Raw genomic sequence first — 19,812 nt, 5'->3', positions numbered from 1 at the left:
GTTATGGGAAGAGTAAGTCACAGAGATAAAAAGTACAGCATTGAGAATATAGTTAATGGTATTGTAATAGTGACACTTCAGAATTTGTCCTATGAAGCGAGAAACAAGAGGAGAGTACCACCGACTGCTCTGTTCAATATCATAGTGACAATCCTAGCCAGTGCAATAAGAAAAGAAAAAATAAGTGGTATATAGATTAGAAGACAGAAGTTTTTAAAATTATAGATGATATGATTATCTAAGTGATGAGACTTTCAGACAAGCTATTAGGATCAGTAGAGTTCAGCAAATTTTTTGGAAACAAGATGAAAATACAGAATCCCATACTCAACAGTGATAAACATTTAAATGCAGCATTCCAAATCACAAGGTTAGGGAGGCAGATGGTGGTGATAGGGTAATCTGCTATTCTGTTGCAACAAAAAAGCTGGGCTCCAAAATCATTCCATCTACAAAAATAAATTCTGCTGCTTTGAAGCACCTAAGTATAAAAATCAAATTGGTGGGCACCTGGGTGGCACAGTGGGTTAAGCCTCTGCCTTCAGCTCAGGTCATGATCTCAGGGTTCTGGGATCGAGCCCCACATCAGGCTCTCTGCTCAGTGGGGAGCCTGCTTCCTCCTCTCTCTGCCTGCCTACTTGTGATTTCTCTCTCTCTCTCTCTCTCTCTCTCTGTGTGTGTCAAATAAATAAAAGGATTTTTTTAAAAATCAAATTGGTAATATTTTTATTTTTTATACTTTCTTTTTATTACACTATGTTAGCCACCATACATCATTAGTTTTTGATGTAGTGTTCCATGATTCATTGTTTGTGCTCCATGCAATACGTGTCCTTCTTACTACCCATCACCAGGCTCACCCATCCCCCCACCTTTCCCCTCTAAAACCCTCAGTTTGATTCCTGGAGTCCATAATCCCTCATGGTTCATCTTCCCCTATGATTCCCCCCTTTCATTTTCTCCTTCCTTCTCTTAAGTCCTCCATGCTATTCCTTAAGTTCCACAAATAAGTGAAACCATATGATAATTGTCTTTCTCTGTGTGACTTATTTCACTCAGCATAATCTCCTCCAGTTCCACTCATGTTGATACAAATTTTGGATACTTATCCTTTCTGATGGCGAAGTAATATTTTTTTTAAAGATTTTATTTATTTGACAGAAAAAGACACAGCAAGAGGGAACACAGCAAATACAGCAGGGGGAGTGGAAGAGGGAGAAGCAGGCTTCCCACCGAGCAGGGAGCCCGATGAGGGGCTCGATCCCAGGACGCTGGGATCATGACCTGAGCCAAAGACAAACGCTTAACAACTGAGCCTCCCAGGCACCCTGGCTGAGTAATATTTCATTGTATATATGCAATCTTCTTGATCCATTTGTCTCTTAAAGGGCATCTTGGCTCCTTCCACAGTTTGGGTATCGTGGACATTGCTGCTATCAACACTGGGCTACATAGGGCCCTTCTTTTCACTACATCTGTATCTTCGGGGTAAATACCCCTACAGAAAACAAATGCGCAGAAGACATGAACAGACACTTCTCTGAAGAAGACACACAAATGGATAACAGACACATGAAAAAATTTGTAATATTTTTAGAAGACAATGTAGGGTTAGCTTTATAAATTCAGAGTAAGAAAAATTTTAAAAATGGATAATAAAGAACAATTCATAAAAGACTAAAAAATAAAACTAAGTAAAACTTAAAAAACTTTGGTTCAACAATAGACATCAAAAACAAAGTTGAAAGACACGCTACAGACAGTGACAAGATATTTGTGAAACACATAACTGACAAAGGGCTAATATTCTGAATTTATAAAGACTCCTACTAATCAACCAAAAAAGGAAAAACCACGAAATAATATAAAAATGGTTAACCATTAAAAACAAGCAATTCACAGAAGAGGAAGCCAAAATGGTCAATACACACAAAAAAATTATTCTCAATGGTTATCAGGGAATTTCAAATTAAAAAATGGGAGATAACTTCACACCCATTAGATCAGCAAAAATTAAAAAGTATGGGAACCTCAAGTGTTAGTAAGAATATGAGACAATGCAAACCCATAAACTATTTGTAGGAATCGAAATTAACATAACTGCCTAGTAGCAGAGTTTGACAGCATCTAGTAAAGTTAGAGAGGCATATATGCTTCAATTCAGCAATTCCATTTCTAGGAATTTACTTGAGTGAAACTCTCCCCCTTATGACTATGAAAATGTACAGGGATGTTTATAGCAGTGGTGTTTTCAATGGCAACAAGTTGAAAATCTTCTAAATTCCCATCTGTAGAAGAACGAATATATTGTAGGATAGCATACAATGGAATATATTAAAAACAGGTAAAATAAATGAACTCAAGATATAGCGAAGTACTGTAATTAGATTTTAAAAACCTAACATTCATGAGGAAAAAAGAATCTATACATTCTACTATCATTTATATAATCCTTGAAAACATGCCAAATGACATTATACGTGTGTGTGTGTGCACGTGCGCACACGTGCATGCAGAAATATAAAATTTACAAAATCAGGGCAGTGGTTAAATCAGGGAAGGGAAGGAGGGAGGGGAATAGTTACCAGCGAGCTTCAACTCAATCTTCATTGTTTTATTTCTTTTATGAATCAAGCATGGCAAAATCTAACAGAGCCAGGTGTAATGCAATTTTATGTTTTCTATATCTGTAATATTTGAAATATTATAAAGTAAAACTTAAAATAGTTTCTACATTAGATACATCTATGAAGAAATTAAGGCTTTCCTCAATTAGTTCTTACTGATAGGGAAACAAAAATAATAAAATCATTTTATCATTTTTTTGCTCACCTCTCTCTTACATTGTGTGGAAATTAATAGCAGACAACACTCTTCTCCTTATGACCTACTTTTTTCTATGTGCTTGTTTCTTTTAAGATGAGAAAACTACATGAAAGTCGTCCTTGCTAGGAACGTAATTAGCTGAGGACTGGAGTCCACTGCTATTTCTTTTCTTTTCTTTTTAAGATTTTATTTATTAATTTGAGAGAGACAGCCAGCACTGACAGAGCACGAGCCAGGGGGAGGGGCTGCGAGAGAGGGAGAAGCAGACTCCCTGCTGAGCAGGGAGCCCTATATGGGGCTCGATCCCAGGACCCTGGGATCAACTCCCCTATCAGAAGACAGATGCTCAACCAACAGCGCCTCTCCACTGATATGTCTATACACTGATGCAAATACCCGCCTTTTTAATCTTATTTATTCCCTCAGTTTCCAAACTTGGGGTTCCTCCAGTTGAAAGTAATATTCGTGTGGTACCTTTCTCACTCAAAGGTGTCATTTCTAGCTCAGTAAGGGTGCACGTGATATGGCCACAAATTTGCATGAATCTATTCACAATAAGTTGTAACATTTTGTAATTTCTGTAACAGAACCATTCCTAAATTTAAAAATTAATACCCACTGTCTCTGCACTAATGAAACCCTTTCTCAGTATTTCGTTATCACCATAATGGCTTATATGGTTTATAAGACCCCTTAACTAACAGGGCAGCAACCGGGCAGCTAAGGTGTGGGATAAAATTAGTGGACAGGGGTTCCTGAGAGGCTGCTGGCCTCCTCCCGTGGTCCAACGAGTGAATAACAATGGATACTAGAAACCGGTCTTGTCTCCTGCTTTACGCTTTGAGGACCTCTCAGTACCATCTGGGGCACAATTAGCAATGTGTTTAGTGGCATTTATTAAATGAAACATTGCCCACAAATACCTAAAAGTATCACTAGACCAAATTAATACAAGACAGTCCTGATATCAAATTAAGAAAGTACTTTTTAAAATATGTATATGTCTTAACCCTCTTTTCGGCTCCATTTTTACGATCTTACAAATTCAATTTGCCTGCTTACTAATTGTTGAAACAAGTCTCTGAAGAGACTAATACTGTGTGTTCAAAGGATAGATTACTTTTCATTTTCCTTTTTCACATTTTTCCATCCTCTCTGACCAACAGAAAGAGCCTCAGTTAGATAGAGAACCTCTGATTTTTGTGATTAATTTTCTAACCCAATTGGTCATCTTGACTCTTTTCTATGTTACTGAGAATTCACGGTATTTGGAAAGGTGTTTTAAAGGATGCACTGCTGATACCCTAGGCTTTCATTACCATCTAATAAATATCTCTAGAATATAGGTAGAAAGAGCAAGAAAATTTCCTAAGGATAGGTAGTTGAGAATCAGCCCAAATCTCAAAGACAAGGATGCCATATAGTAACTTAGAGATACACCATTTGAATAATAGGTAATTTATGACAATAGGGAAATCATAGAGAAATTGGGACTAGTGATATTATCAACACTTACAGACTCCTTAATGCATTATGTTTAGTAAATCAGCTTAGTCCTGGTACTTAACTCATATTTATGGATTAGTTCTTTCTTCTAACATGTTTAATAGTGATCAATTACATGCTAAATGATGTTATCATTTATGCATATATGCAGTATATGTGATAATATAATAAAATACACATTTGAATATGAATTTGAAAACATCACTAATTACATTAATTACAGTAAAAATCTAGAAATGATATATAAAATGATGCTAACCCTATGCCTGAGATTTCTTCTACATTTTATCTTTTATCTAAGTTCCAATTTCTTATGTGATTTTTTAAATTATTTTTGTGTTAGAAACAGGGGCCACTGAACTCCACTCTTAATACTTATGTTTACAAGTCGGTGGAAAACACATGTAGAAAAAAATTACTTTTCAAGTCCAGAGCTTCAAAGGGTGCAAAGAAAGGTTTTGGACTTATTTCAAATATGTTCCGATTGTTCCACTATTTTTAAAAGCCTTTACAAATCACCTGTTCGATGTGTCTTCCCCCAACAGCTCAGAGAATGAACAAAACAATGTAATCTAGGTTTAAATTTGGGTTTCTCCTGCTCTTCAGATACTTATGTTTGAGCTTTCTCTTACTGACAAGCTACTTAAAGGGTCAGTGTTACTTTGAGGTTTTATCTATGAGGTTTCTGTCTTTGTGGCTCATTAAGAACATTTCCAAAGATTACAATGTCAATAGCACCTAATTACTGGACTGTGAGAAAGGTCTTCTTGAGTACATAAAATCCGTGTCAGTGCCCCGCACACAATGGGCAGCTCAGATCCCAAATTTTATCACAGTTAAGTAGCAAACAAATTAATAATGTTACCTGGGCTCTCTTGGGATCATTACTACTGTGTCAAAACTGCTTTGAAATTTTGCAGATAGTATCATACCTCATTTTTTATTCCCTTATATTAACAAGGATATATTTATCTCTCTCTCTCTCTTTTTAGCTATTTATCTCTTTTTCCACATTGCATGAGTGACTCCTTGTTGTTCTCTTTTGAAATTTTTGGATTCAAGCTTGAAATAACAGAAAGTCATTTTTAATCTGCTTAGAAAAGATGTATCCCCTGATACGACATTGTTTGAAGACTCTATTTTACCTTTTATTTCACTGTTTTCAAAATACCTATTGCATATTTTGATACGAATGATCAATTTATTCTTCTACATATGTTGGGAGAAAAATAATTACTGAAGAAGCAGAGGAGAGACCCGTTCTTTTAAATCACTAGACCCTCCTACTGCTGAGGACATTATGGCCCTTGTGCGGTGTGGGCTAAAAGGCAGGTCTGCGGGCTTTACTGGGGGGACTTGGGAGTAATAAAATCAATAGCTCAGAGGAAATAGGGGTTAGCTAGGCACATAACATACATCTCACGTAATCCTCCTCACAAAGCTCTGAGGTGGGGTCACCATCTCCATTTCCCCAGCGGACAGACTTGAAATAATATCAGTATGTGGGTAGAGCTGGGATGGGAACCGTAGTCTGCCAGCCTCCACGACCTCTCTGTTATGTCCTGGATTTTCCCCTTGCGTGTGGTTGAGAATGGGGCGATATGCCATGCATAAGTCTTGGGGGCAAGCCAACATAATCCAGTGGTGACCGGCCAGGGCTCTGGGGCCACACTGTCTGGGCTTGAACTCTGCTGTGTCACCCGTTTGTGGTTTTACCCTCGTAGCCCACTAACCCTCTCTGCATCCAACTGTCTTTTCCGCAGACCAGGCGAAAACAAGAGTGCCAACCCCCGTGGGTTTTGTGACGATTAAGGCTAAAACATGGAAGACATTTACAGTAGTGCCTACATCCACTAAATGTTCTCCATACGTGAGTTGTAGAAGAATCTCATAGTGCGAGAGAGAGAACAACCTCTCTTACATTCTTTGAGACAACACTAAGGATCCTGTTAGCAGAGAGACTACTCAGTAATACTTAAAATATTAATGTTCTATTTACATATCCTAAAAAATGGAACCAAAAACAATGGTGACTTTAAAGAGTTCGATTTGGGGTCCATCACCATAGTGATCATAGTAATCCCCCGTGCTACAGAAAGAATAGATATTTGTCTATAAATCAGGTACACACTAACCTCGTGGCCAAATGCCTCTTTAATAATGTATTTATGAATTAGTGCTTGAAAATACTAATAATGAATTAAACTATTTCCTAGGGGCCACAAGGGGGTACTCAAGCATGTGAGGTATCTAAGAAAGTTGGGGTGACTTATTTCATGAAGATGATTTGGCCCTTTGAATGTCTAGTGTGTAACCCATCCAGTAGCCATAACCCATGGGTTCATAAGATTCCCTTACTCCCCGAATTAGCACATGTGTAATTCTGCTTTCCTCCTGGCATTCGTGTATTCATTTCTCTTCATTAAAAACAGAAAATTTATTCCTAGTAAATTTTGAATTAACTAAAATCGACTTAACCAGAAACTTTTGTTCACTGGATTATTCCCCTGCAACACACACCCCCTCCCCCGCCGGACACTACCTTTCTAGGGAACACCATGGTGTGTTGAAGTTGTATCAGAGATTTAGTAAAAGAAATTTCAGGGTTTTGCCCAGAGGCGCTGGGTGTGACCACCGTCACAGACATCACCTCTACAAAGCAGATTAACATTAACAGATTAACAAAGCCCCCCAGATAGGGCTTTGTGGGGACTGCAAGATTATGGATCATGAAAAAGCATTTACATTTGCTTTTATTTCGTAAGGGGAAGGAGCAGACTAATGAACTATAGGATTTTCAGTAGACAGGGTAGAAATAGCCGTCTTTGGCATTTTCAGGGCGGAGGAAAGGGGGCGACGCTTGTTTTGGCGGCCGGGGTGGGGGGGCTGTACCTCAGGTGACCATCAAGTTTCATCTGTCCTAGTTTGGACCTTTGAAAATGGTTTGCTCGGCTATGGAAAATCAATTCTGGATGCAAAACCCTCCACTGAATCTTTTGGAGTATGGAATGCTGCTGCTAATTAAACTCTCTCATTAAAATGTCAGCCCAGCCATAGGTTCCAAATTCAACCATCTAGATATATTTTTTAAAGGTTTTATTTATTTATTTGACAGAGATCACAAGTAGGCAGAGAAGCAGGCAGTTGGGGGGGTGGGGAGCAGGCTCCCCGCCGAGTAGAGAGCCCAATGCAGGGCTAGATCCCAGGACCCTGAGATCATGACCTGAGCCGAAGGCAGAGGCTTTAACCCACTGAGCCACCCAGGGGCCCCAACCATCTAGATTTTGATGATAAATCATAAGAGTCTCTCTTCTCCTAATATATTACAGTGTTTTAAGAAATCACTTACTGCCTAGGTTAGAATTTCCAACAACTCAACAGATCTAATCTTATTTCTCTACACTTATTTAACTGTTGATACCTTTAAAAGTTTCCAGAAAAATACTACCTATAATGTAAGCAGTGCAGAAAAAGCTTCTCTGTTGCATGGAAACCCAGAAGAAAGGTTTCTCTCTGCTGAAGCAGTCTAGCCTTTCAATTTAGCCTCGACCCATATTCAGAAATGCATATTAATGTTCTTGGATTCAGCATATCTGTGTATTGGTTTTATAAACTGGCTGAAAAAAAAAAAAAAAAAAGCCATGCGTTCATCCAGAATTCCAAATGCCTCAGGATAACAAAAAGAAGGAGCTGTCAATCTAGACCAAGCACCCATTCTGTGTGTGAACCATTTCTTCCAACAATAAAGATCCTTACCTTTTGATAAAGGGGAAAAAAATATCTGGTCACTGACTACATCCATGTCTTTGTCCATCTGCAGGCAAAGCAAGAAGTTTCATTACTAAGGATGGAGAGTAGCAACCAATTGAATGTTCAATAGCAAAAAAATAATCTACCTACCAAAGGCGTATGATCACTTCCAGAAGATGTAGAACCTGTTACCAAGTTTGTTTTAGACTGCACAAATAAAGGTTTTAATTTCTGAAAGACACAAAAGGTATGTACTGTTTTATCAAGGGGAGGTGATTATCAAATGGAACGGATGTAGGAGGCTCTCTGGTCCTTTATTAACCAAGATTTGAAAACTAAGCTCCTGATTTATTTGTTTAAATATGGCTAGGGAAATCCTTTCCTTGAAACCCTTGGAATAGACAGATCCCTTCTTTTGGGGGGCTACTCTGAGAGAAAATTCAAGAAAAATGTTCTCTTCAATGGCTGTTCTGACTCTACCTTTTTCTTTTCTTTTTATTTAAGTACCGTTGACACACAGTGTTGCATTAGTTTCATGTGTATAACTTAGTGATCTGACCAGTTTGCACATTATGCTATGCTCACCCCACGTACAGCTACCCTCCATACCCTGATTCTACTTCCTGTTAATAATCTCCAGCCCGTTTGGGATTCACAACCCGTCACTGGCCAGGGATCACAGTGTTGTCCCCAACATCTCCTCGTTCCGGGAGGCTAGGGCAGCAGTGGTCCTGATTCCCAGGAACTGAATGGTGAAAGCCCAGGACCGCGTCTTTCAGGAGCCCCCGCACGCAAGAATTCTCCCCAGCATCATTTGTTGAAAAGTAAATGACAACAGTAAACATGTGTGGGGGGGAAAGGAGGAAACGTACCCTAAGCATGTTTATCAGAAAGAGGCCTGAGGTCCGTTGATATACACTGGAGATTTACGTGAAGTTTTCTGTCTGCAAGCCTTCCGTGTGTGCCTACACGCGTGCACACGGGGCTGTTTGCATGTATTTTTCTATTCTCCGTAGCTCACTCCCACTCTCTTTGTTACTACCCCAAGGAAACGATTTAAATATTTTATGTGTATCTTTAATTTGGATATGTTCCTGCAAAAATACATACTTTTGTGCCTGCCTTTTAATTTCCGCTAGAGGCGTTATGTGCTATCCCATTTGTTGATTCTCTAAAGCATAGCCCTCTGGTATTTTAACATCCTCTAAACTGGGATGCATTTCACAGTAGGTGGAGTGGCACAATGTAACTGGCAGCACTTCTCTCCTTTAGAGACTTCGAAAATCTTGAACCAGTGTTAAGCACATTTTAGATTCAAAGTGAAACCCAGTATGCCTTATGTGTTCCCGCTTCTCTTGCTAAATACTAAGTACTATGTGTTTAAGCTCCATCCATTCTGCTATGTATGTAAAATCTAGCACTGCTCAGTACACAGTCACCTGAAGGTTAGGTAAGGTTTTAAGGCAGGAAAATATGAAGGTAAAAAGGAAAATATTATTAATTAAATTAACATCAGGATTGAGAACCTTTGTTTATGAAAAGATACCAGAACACCATCCAACTGAAAGAAGACATTTACAACACATATAACTGACAAAGGATTAGCTTCCAAACTATATAAAGAATTCCTTGAAAAAATTTTTTATTCATAATAAACTCTTTTTTAAGATTTTATTTATTTATTATGTTCAGTTAGCCAGCATATTGTACATCATTAGTTTTTGATGATAGTGTTCAACGATTCATTAGTTGTGGAAGCTTGGTGTTTGTTTGTTTAGATTCTACATATAAGAGAGACCACATGGTATTTGTCTTCCTCTGTCTGACTTATTCACTTAGCACAATGACCTCAAAGTTCATCCATGTTAACTCAAATGGCAATTTTTGTTCTCTTTTATGGCCAAAAAATATTCCTTTGTATATATACACCAAACTTTCTTTACCCATTCATCTATTGATGGGAACTTAGGTTGTTCCTATAACTTGGCTATTTTAAATAATACTACAGTGTCCATGGGGTATAAACATTTTTGAAGTAGTGTTTTGGTTATCTTCAGACAAGTACCCAGAAGTGGAATTGCTGGATCATATGGTAGTTCTACTTTTAATCTCTTAAGGAACATAGTATTTTTTTCTGTATCAGTTGCACTAATTTACGTTCCCCCAGTAATGCACAAGGATTCCCTTTTCTCCACATCCTCACCAACATTTATTATTGCTTGTCTTTTTGGTAACAGTCATTCTAACAGATGTGAGTTGATATCTCATTATGGTTTTGATTTGCATTTCCCTGATGATTAATGATTTTGAACATTTTTTAAAAAGATTTATTTATTTTAGGGACACCTGGGTGACTCAGTTTGTTAAGCATCTGCCTTCAGCTCAGGTCATGATCCCAGGGTCCTGGGCTAGAGTCTTTGCTTGGCAGGGAGCCTGCTTCTCCCTCTGTCTGACACTCTCCCTGCTTGTGCTCTCTCTCTCTCTGACAAATAAAGAAATAAAATCTTTTAAAAGATTTATTTATTTTAGAGATAGAGCGTGTATAAGCAGGGGGAAGTGCAGAGGGAGAGGGAGAGAATCTCAAGCAGACTTCCCGCTGAGCATGGATCCCATCACTGATACCTTGTAGTTTGCAATATGCAGGTCTTTCACATCCTTGGTCAAATTTATTCCTAAGTAGTTTATTCTTTTTGATGCAATCATAAATAGGATTGTTTTCTTAACTTCTCTTTCCGATAGTTCATTATTAGTGTTAAGTAATGCAAGAAATTTTTGTGTGTAGATTTTGTATTACAATTTTTATTAGTTCTAACAGCTTTTTTTTTAAGATTTTATTTATTTATTTGACAGAGAGAGACACAGTGAGAGAGGGAACACAAGCAGGAAGAGTGGGAGAGGCAGAAGCAGCCTCTCCGCTGAGCAAGGAGCCCAATGCGGGTCTCGATCCCAGGACCCTGGAATCGTGACCCGAGCTGAAGGCAGATACCCAATGACTGAGCTACCCAGGTACCCCCTAACAGCTTTTTAAAATAGAGTTTTTAGGGTCTTACAAATATATTATCAAGCCATCTGTAAATAGTGAGAGTTTTATTTCTTCCTCTCCAATTTGTTTGCCTTTTATTTCTTTTTCTTGCCTATTCCTTTCGTTAGGACTTGCAATACTGTGTTGAATAAAATGACAAGAGTGGACATCCTCGTCTTGTTCTTGATCTTAGAGAAAAAGATTTCAGCTTTTCATCATGGAGTATATTAGCTGTGGGCTTGTCATATATGCCTTTTATTATGTTGAGGTACATTCTTTCTATACCTGCTTTGTTGAGAGTTTTTAATCAAAAATGGTTGTTGATTTTCTTCAGAAAAAGGAATGTTTTTTCTGCATCTGTTGAGATGATCATATGAGCATTATCCTTGTGATGTTATCAAACTGATTGATTTGAAGATGTCAAACCATCCTTGCATCCCTGGCATAAATCCCATTGATCATGGTGACTAATCCTTTTAATTACTGAATCTTGTTTGCTAATATTTGGGTGGGAATTTTTGCATCTATGTTCACTAGGGATATTTGGCTTGTAATTTTCTTTTTTTTTTTTAATGGTATCTTTGTCTGATTTGGTATAAGGGTAATGCTGGCCTCATAAAATGTGTTTGGAAGAGTTCTTCTTCTATTTTTTTTGGAAGAGTTTGGGAAGGATTAGTATTGATTCTTCTTGGAATGCTTGGTAGAATTTACCAGTGAAGCCATCCGGTCCTAGGTTTTATTGTTGTTGTTGGGAGGCTTTTGATTACTGATTCAATATCTTTGCTAGTAATCATTCTGTTGAGATTTTCTATTTCATTATGATTCAGTCTTGATAGGTTACATAGTTTTAGAAATTCATCTAATTCTTATAGGATTTCTATGAATAAATAAGTAAAAGAGAATTCAGTAGACACAAAAGGCTTAAACTTGAAGCATAAATTCAAAGAGAAAACCTGAATGGCCAATACACATATGACAAGATGACCACATTTATTAGTAGTGAGATAAATGGGTAAAAAAGTTACACCCCCCCCAAAACCACAAGAAGAAGCCATTACACAATCACAAGACAAACAAAAATTATAGTCTGACCATGTAAGTGGTAGAGACAATGAAGAAAGTAGAAACTTCCATCCATTCCTGGTTAGAGTGTTAATTAGCAAGAATAATTTGGAAAATGATCTGGCTTTACCTTCTATGGCGGAGACTGTTCATCAACCCTCAACACCTATTCTCCTTTATCCTTTGGCATTATTTTCATCGGGTATTTGGCCACCCCGTTTTCTCAGTCTTTTGCAGTTTGATCAGCCCAGTGGGACATGAGTAGAAGTGAGGTCTGCCATTTTGGGTCATATACTTAAGAACTAACATGTTTGCCCTGGACTTCCTCCTCCTGCCATGTATACCCACAGACATGGAATTACTCAGCCTTCTTGGTGTGAATGAGGAAACATCCTAGGAAATGGCAGAGCAATGACTGAAGAAACCTGTGTATCATCACGACTGTGGAATACTTCTCACTCCCCTGCCTGGGGGCTGCTCTTTTTCCTCACTGACCTGAAAGAGAGGTAATCTTCAGTCTTATTTAAGGGAGCGTATTTTTGTTGTAGCAATCATATTCGTTCTCCCACAGACTTGAACATACCAATAATCTAGGACCAGCAATTCTATTATTACTATAAAGCCTGGAAAAACTGGGATGCCTGGGTTGCTCACTTGGTTAAGCCATCTCACTCTTGATTTCAGCTCAAGTCATTGTTTCAGTGTCTTGAGATCAAACCCTGTGTCAGGCTCCACACTGAGTGTGGAGCCTGCTTAAGATTCTTTCTCCCCTTCTGCCCCTCCCCACCTGCTCACACTCTCTTTCTCACTCTCTAAAAATAAACAACAAAGCAAAACAAAACAAAAACCCTCGAAAAATTGCTACATATGTTCATCAGGTGAGAATAAAAGAATGTTTGGGGCAATGATGTTCATAATAGCAAAAAAGTGAGATCTAACCCAAAGGCTGATCAGCAGCAGAGTGGGTAAATAGTTACGGTATAGTCAAGCATTAGAGTACTCTCAGTGGGTCAACTACAACCACAAGCATCGACGTGGATACATGGATGAGTCTTAGAAGCATAATGTTGAAACAATGGAGCAAATCACTGATGAATACTTTTTTTTTCCAATTATATTCTTTCATTTATAAAAAGTTGAAGAACAGGCAAAAGTCAGCAATATGTTGCTTAGGAAGACAAGCACAAGTGACAAAACTCTCAAGAAGAACATCAGGATGGTGGTCTCTGGGAGGGAATGGAGACAAATGCAATGGGTGGGCTTTTGCAGTTTTATTCTATTTATGGCTTGTGTCCTGGGAACTCAGGTATTCATATGATCATCATTCTTTAAGTTGCACACATGTATTTTCACTCATCCCTTTTGTGCAATTGGTTATTTCACAGCAAACAAAGAAGAAGAAGAAGGAGGAGGAGGAGGAGGAGGAGGAAAAGAAGAAGAAGAAGAAGAAGAAGAAGAAGAAGAAGAAGAAGAAGAAGAAAGGAAAGAAATAAGAAAAGAAAAGAAAAGAAATCAAAACAATTCAGAGTAAAGACAAAAAGGATTCTTTCTTTTTTCTTTTAAGATTTGTTCTTTTTTTTTTTTAAGATATTTATTTATTTATTTGACAGAGACAGAGATCACAAATAGGCAGAGTCAGGCAGAGAGAGGAGGAAGCAGGCTCCCTGCTGAGCAGAAAGCCTGATGCAGGGCTCAATCCCAGGACCCCGGGATCATGACCTGAGCTGAAGGCAGAGGCTTGAATCCACTGAGCCACCCAGGTGCCCCAAAATGGATTCTTTCATACTGAGCCTTGATACCAAGTTAAAAGTGTAAGAGTATGGAAACGTACACTGGGGATGAACAGGCCAATATAAACAGATTTGCATATAATCTGAATAGGTTGCTAACTACACAATAACAGATTTAAAATCAGTATTTGAGATGATAATGATTAGACCCAACATGGTACACAATAGAATACTTATATAAAGTAATAGTTCCTAAACTTCAGGTTGTCATAGGACACATAAAAATGGTATCACTGGCGGGAGCACGGGGGGAAATGGACAAGGTTGCTCCTGGACTCAGTCAGTGGGATAGGAGTTTCAGGCTACCTCAGTCATGGCCCCATCCCTTCCCCCTAGGGGGCCAAGGAAAATCATGATCTCAGCACTCTTTTTAAAAATTATTATTATTTTTATTTTTTAAAGCAGATTTTATTTATTTATTTGAGAGAAAGAGAGAGATAGCAACAAGTAGGGAGGAGAGGGAGAAGCAGTATTCCTACTGAGCAGGGAGCCCGAGGCAGGGCTCCATCCCAGAACCCCAGGATCATGACCTGAGACTATCTCAGCACTCTTAAAATAAGTTTGGGAAATTCTGATGAGAGGTACAAACTGGAAGGGTTTCCTAAAAATGACGAGGAAAAGAACAAAGAGAATAGCATTACATTAAAGAGAATGTGTCAGTTATGGAGGACAGAAGACAAATTTTCAACTTGTAATAGTGTCTCTGAAAAAGAAACAAAAACAAATCCTGCCATCATTAAAAGTATACAAAAGAAACTTGTCTAAGTTGAAAAAAAAAAGATTTAGATTTATAGATGAGAAAGGCTCATTTTATTCAAGAGAAATTAATAAAATAATGTGGTAACTCATTTCCTGGTGACATCTTTAAATTTCAAGTTTCACGAAAATAGCTTATAAATATCTACTGGGGGAAGATAAGCCAGGTTAATTAACAAAAAACAAATACTAATCTGGCTTCAGTCAGGGTGAGGCATACAGAAGTAAAGATACTGTTCCTTTCACTTAAAAAAAGAAAGATACTCAAAGACAAGATCCAATTTCTAAGAAATAAATCAACATTAGGAACTAAAGAATGGTAAAAGTCATGATTTTTGAAGATTTTATTTATTTATTTGAGAGAGAGAGAGAGAGAGCCCAAGGGGTGGGGGATATATTGATGCAATTAAGGCTGAAATGGAACTTGGAGGAACAAAATCATTCATAACCCCCTCTTTACCCAGAGTGGGTGAAGACTCAGACTTGTTTGGTTCATGTTGTTGTAACTGCACAACTGCAATTCGATTTTACATTAAAGTTTACTGTTACAATACAGATAAAGCAAGTAAAATGTGCTTCATAATACATAAGCCAGGAAACAAAGAAAAGAATAAGCAGTCACAAAACAAGGTAACAAAAGCCCCAAACATATCAATTTATGCTGATAAATGCATGTAGTTTCAGTTTTCATATTGAAGGCAAGTGAGCGTCAGGTTAGGTTTAAAGAACTAACATCCAATCTTTGTTATTTATAAGTTTGCAACTGAAGGCAAGTGACATAGCAGTGCACAGTTTGAGCAAAGCTAGCAGCAACATACAGAGAAGACGACGGAATGCGTAACAGAAGTGATAACAGACACATTAGAATTCAAGGCTAACAAGAACCTCACAGGCCGTGGGTGGAAGGTGTCATCCGTAGCAAACACATGACAGTGAAAAGCCTCCCTGAGCTGAGTGAGAAAACATAGTAACACAGAATATAAAGCAAAAACTACAATCATAGTGGGCTTTTACCTGCTAACTGTATCTACTACCTTGCTATAAGGCATAGCCTCAAATTTTAATAAGAAACCTTTGTCATTTACATATTTAGATTAGATATTTGGTAGCTATATGGCTCTTTGGATTCTGAAGTAAACCACTGGCTAAAGAGATTCAATCAAAAACCTAGTGGATATATTTTTTTAAAGATATTGATTTGCTGATGAAACTGAACACCCCAAAACGAAATAATCTGGTTAAAAAATGGGCAAAGACACAAATAGACATTTTTCTGAAGAAGATATATAAATAGCTAACAGATAACTAAGAAGATGCTCCACATCACTCATCGTTAGGGAAATACAAGTCAAAACTGTAATGAGATACCACCTCACACCTGTCAGAATAGTCAAAAAAAAAAAAAAGGAAAGAAAAAGAAAGAAAGGAAGAAATTGATTTGCTGATTCTAAAACATATATGGAAGTACTAAGGATATAGAGTTGCCAAGACAGGGCACCTGGGTGGCTCAGTCGGTTAAGCGTCTGCCTTCAACTCCGGTCATGATCCCAGGGTCCTGGGATTGAGGCCTGCATTGGGCTCCCTTCTCAGTGGGGGTTTGCTGCTCCCTCTGCCCCTCATTCCACTTAGGTGCTCTCTAAGTAAATAAATAAAATCTTAAAAAAAAAAATAGAATTACCATGACAAGCTTGGAGACAAAGAATAAAATGGCAGAACTTACATAACCTGATTTCAAGACTTATTATAAAACTACATTAATTAAGATAATATAGTATTGGATAAAGGACAAATAGACCAATGAGATAAAATAGAGAGCTTAGGAACAGACTCCTACATACATTGTCAATTCCATTAGAATAGAGGAACCACTGAAATGTGAAATTCAATGGGAAAAGAAAGATCAAAATCACATTGTAAGTTTATGAGGAATAGGAGATACAGTCCAGCCACAGAAAACACAATCTCCCACAGAAAAAAAAAAAGGATCTTCCTTAAAATTAAAACTTTCTAAAAAAAAATTTTTTTAATTTCTGACCTTCAAAAGGCACTGCTCTGAAAATGGAAGGAAAAACTACAGAGTAAGAATAAATATTTGCAATATATATGTATGACAAAGGACTCCTATCCAGAATATGTAACAAAATGCTATAACTCAATAATAATTAAAAACAGACAGAAATGGGAGGGAGGGGAATGGGGAGTTATTATTAAATGGGTATACAGTTTCATTTTATTTATTTATTTTAAAATAGTATTGGGGCGCCTGGGTGGCTCAGTGGGTTAAAGCCTCTGCCTCCAGCTCGGGTCATGATCTCAGGGTCCTGGGATCGAGCCCTGCATCGGGCTCTCTGCTCAGCAGGGAGCCTGCTTCCTCCTCTCTCTTTGCCTGCCTCTCTGCCTACTTGTGATCTCTATCTGATAAATAAATAAAATCCTAAAAAAAAAAAAGATTCTTTATTTTAGTTGGGGAGGGTGGGGCAGTGGGAGAGGGAGAGTCTCGAGCAGACTCCTCACTGACAAAGAGCCTGACGTGGGGCTCCATCTCACAACCCTGAGATCATGACCTGAGCCAAAATCAAGAGTTGGATGCTTAACCACCCAAGAAGGCCTTAAGTTTCCTTTTTCTAAGATGAAATGAGTTCTGGAGATTAGTTTCACAGCAATATGAATGCACTTAACATTATTAAATTGCACAGTTGAAAACAGTTCAGATGGTAAATTCTAAGTTATATGTATACACCACAATTTATTTAAAAGACTTGGATAATCCCTTTTGGAAAGAAGATCTAAAATTAGCCAATAAGCACAGCAAAAGATATTAACATCATTAATTACTACAGGATGCAATTTTTTTTTAAAGATTTTATTAATTTATTTGACAGACAGAGACCACAAGTAGGCAGGGAGGCAGGCAGAGAGAGAGAGGAGGAAGCAGGCTCCCTGCTGAGCAGAGAGCCCGATGTGGGGCTCGATCCCAGGACCCTGGGATCATGACCTGAGCTGAAGGCAGAGGCTTTAACCCACTGAGCCACCCAGGCGCCCCCAGGATGCAATTTTTGAAAACTTCAGTGAGACATTATTTTAGGGTAGCCCACCTTTTTTTTTTTTAAATATTTTATTTATTTATTTGACAGAGAGATCACAAGTAGGCAGAGAGGCAGGCAGAGAGAGAGAGAGGGAAGCAGGCTCCCTGCTGAGGGAGGGAGGCGCCCCAGGGTAGCCCACCTTTAAAAACTGACAATATCATGTCGGTATATGAATATCATTGCCGGTGACAATATCATGTCGGGACATAAGAACTCTGTAGCATCTTTGGGGGTACAGTAATGGGATACAATCGCTTTGGAATATAAACTTAAACATTGATATTCCTGCGTCCCAGCTATTCCAATCCTACCTGAGAGTTATACAAACATATTTCTGGAAATAACTAGTACAAGAATGTTTGTAGCACGTTTTTTTCCCCCAAAAACAGTTCCTAACTGGAAACAGCCCAGGAGTCCATTAAGAGTAGAATGGAACAATAATTTGTTAATTATTGCTTATCCATACAATAGAATGTTATTCAGCAAAACAGAGAAACAGCTGGTAGGCATGCACATAATAAGGGTCAACCTTTTTTTAAAAAAAGATTTTATTTATTTATTTATTTGACAGAGATCAGAAGTAGGCAGATAGGCAGGCAGAGAGAGAAGAAGGGAAGCAGGCTCCCTGCTGAGCAGAGAGCCCGATGTGGTGCTTGATGCGGGGCTTGATCCCAGAACCCTGAGATCATGACCTGAGCTGGAGGCAGAGGCTTAACCCACTGAGCCACCCTGGTGACCCAATAAGGGTCAATCTTAAAACACTATACTGAGTTAAGATAAGCCAGACATAAAAGAATGAATACTGTATGATTCCAACTGTGTAAGTTTTAAGAACAGGCAAAACTAATCTGCAGTCATAGAAATCAGAGCAGTATTTGTCTGGCATGAGGATGTGACTAAGGTATTGTCTGGAAAGGGACACCGGGAAATTTCAGGGAGGATGGAAATGTTCTACCCTTTCATTTAGGTGATGGCTGCACAGGGCAAAACACTTCAAATGATACACTTAATCATTTGTGAACATTCCCATACCCATACCCATATTACCTCAATAGTAAGAAAATACTAACCCTTTTCTTTCATAGCATTTATTCAAATATGTCACTTAAAGTTTGTGACGTTTCCTCATTAATATCTATTTTTTTCCTCTGCAATTCAGGCGCTACTCTAATCTCTGCGAGTAAAACAGTTGACAAGACAGACCAGTCCGTGCCCTCATGAAATTTATAGTCTGTAAAGGAAGGAGCCCTATTTGTCACGGCACTATCTCACAAGCATGGTGCTTGGTGAATGTTTACACTCCGTAAATATTTGTGGAGTGGTGTAGGGAACCAAGGAAAAATTAGTTAACCTAAAACTCACTCACTCATCACTCTCCCTTTCCCTCCTCTCCACCTCCCACCCCCATCTATTTTTCTTCAATATTTGCTATCCAGTCTGACAAGGGTCTCGAGTGCCTATATACTTGTGGACGTATCAATAAGGGTCATGAGCCTGGAATCCCACAGAAGTAATGGCACATGGACGTATTCTAGGCTGGACGGAGCACTAGCCCTCCTCCACGGGAAGACAGAGCAAGGGCGAGGCAGACATTTTTCTCAAGACAAGGACTAGATCTATCAATGTACCTGCACCGGGGTAAATTTTGAGATTTTAGAACTCTGTTTCATTAAACCTGGCCAGTTCACCTTTGGAACAGACAGTTTTATCAGGTAATCCTAAAAAAAAAAAAAAAAAAAAAAGCCTGATTTTTGAGTTAGCACAACATTCTCATGGGTCTAATAATATTTTATTTGTCCAGCTGATTAAATATCGGAAATGAGGATTACTCCCGTTGAAACTGTAACCTTCAGTCGGAAGAGGAAAAATCAAAAGGAGAAACAAGACACTAGATAGTCTTATCTATGGAAACCAGTCTGGGAACATTTCAGGAGAGTCAAGTATTAAAAGTTCATTCAGCAAGGTTCAGATTACCAGGTAACTTCGTTAAAAATTAGAAATTATTTCTTGTTAT

The 19,812-nt window shown here is 38.3% G+C and overlaps 1 protein-coding gene across 1 annotated transcript in view; it reads right to left on the bottom strand.

Moving 5' to 3' along the window:
- C8H10orf67 (chromosome 8 C10orf67 homolog) overlaps nt 1–19,812 on the bottom strand; it is a 158,705-nt gene that overhangs the window by 12,966 nt on the left and 125,927 nt on the right. Inside the window, exons 15-16 of the mRNA XM_047743397.1 lie at nt 8,233–8,313; nt 8,089–8,146 (exon numbers count right to left, since the gene is read on the bottom strand). Coding sequence (XP_047599353.1) covers nt 8,089–8,146; nt 8,233–8,313 — 139 coding nt within the window. The remainder of the gene's footprint in view (nt 1–8,088; nt 8,147–8,232; nt 8,314–19,812) is intronic.

This window comes from Lutra lutra, chromosome 8 (assembly GCF_902655055.1).
Source record: "Lutra lutra chromosome 8, mLutLut1.2, whole genome shotgun sequence".
NCBI classification, from domain to species: domain Eukaryota; kingdom Metazoa; phylum Chordata; class Mammalia; order Carnivora; family Mustelidae; genus Lutra; species Lutra lutra.
The sequence above is the reverse complement of the archived record's forward strand: the minus strand, read 5'-3'. Positions and strand labels throughout refer to the sequence as shown.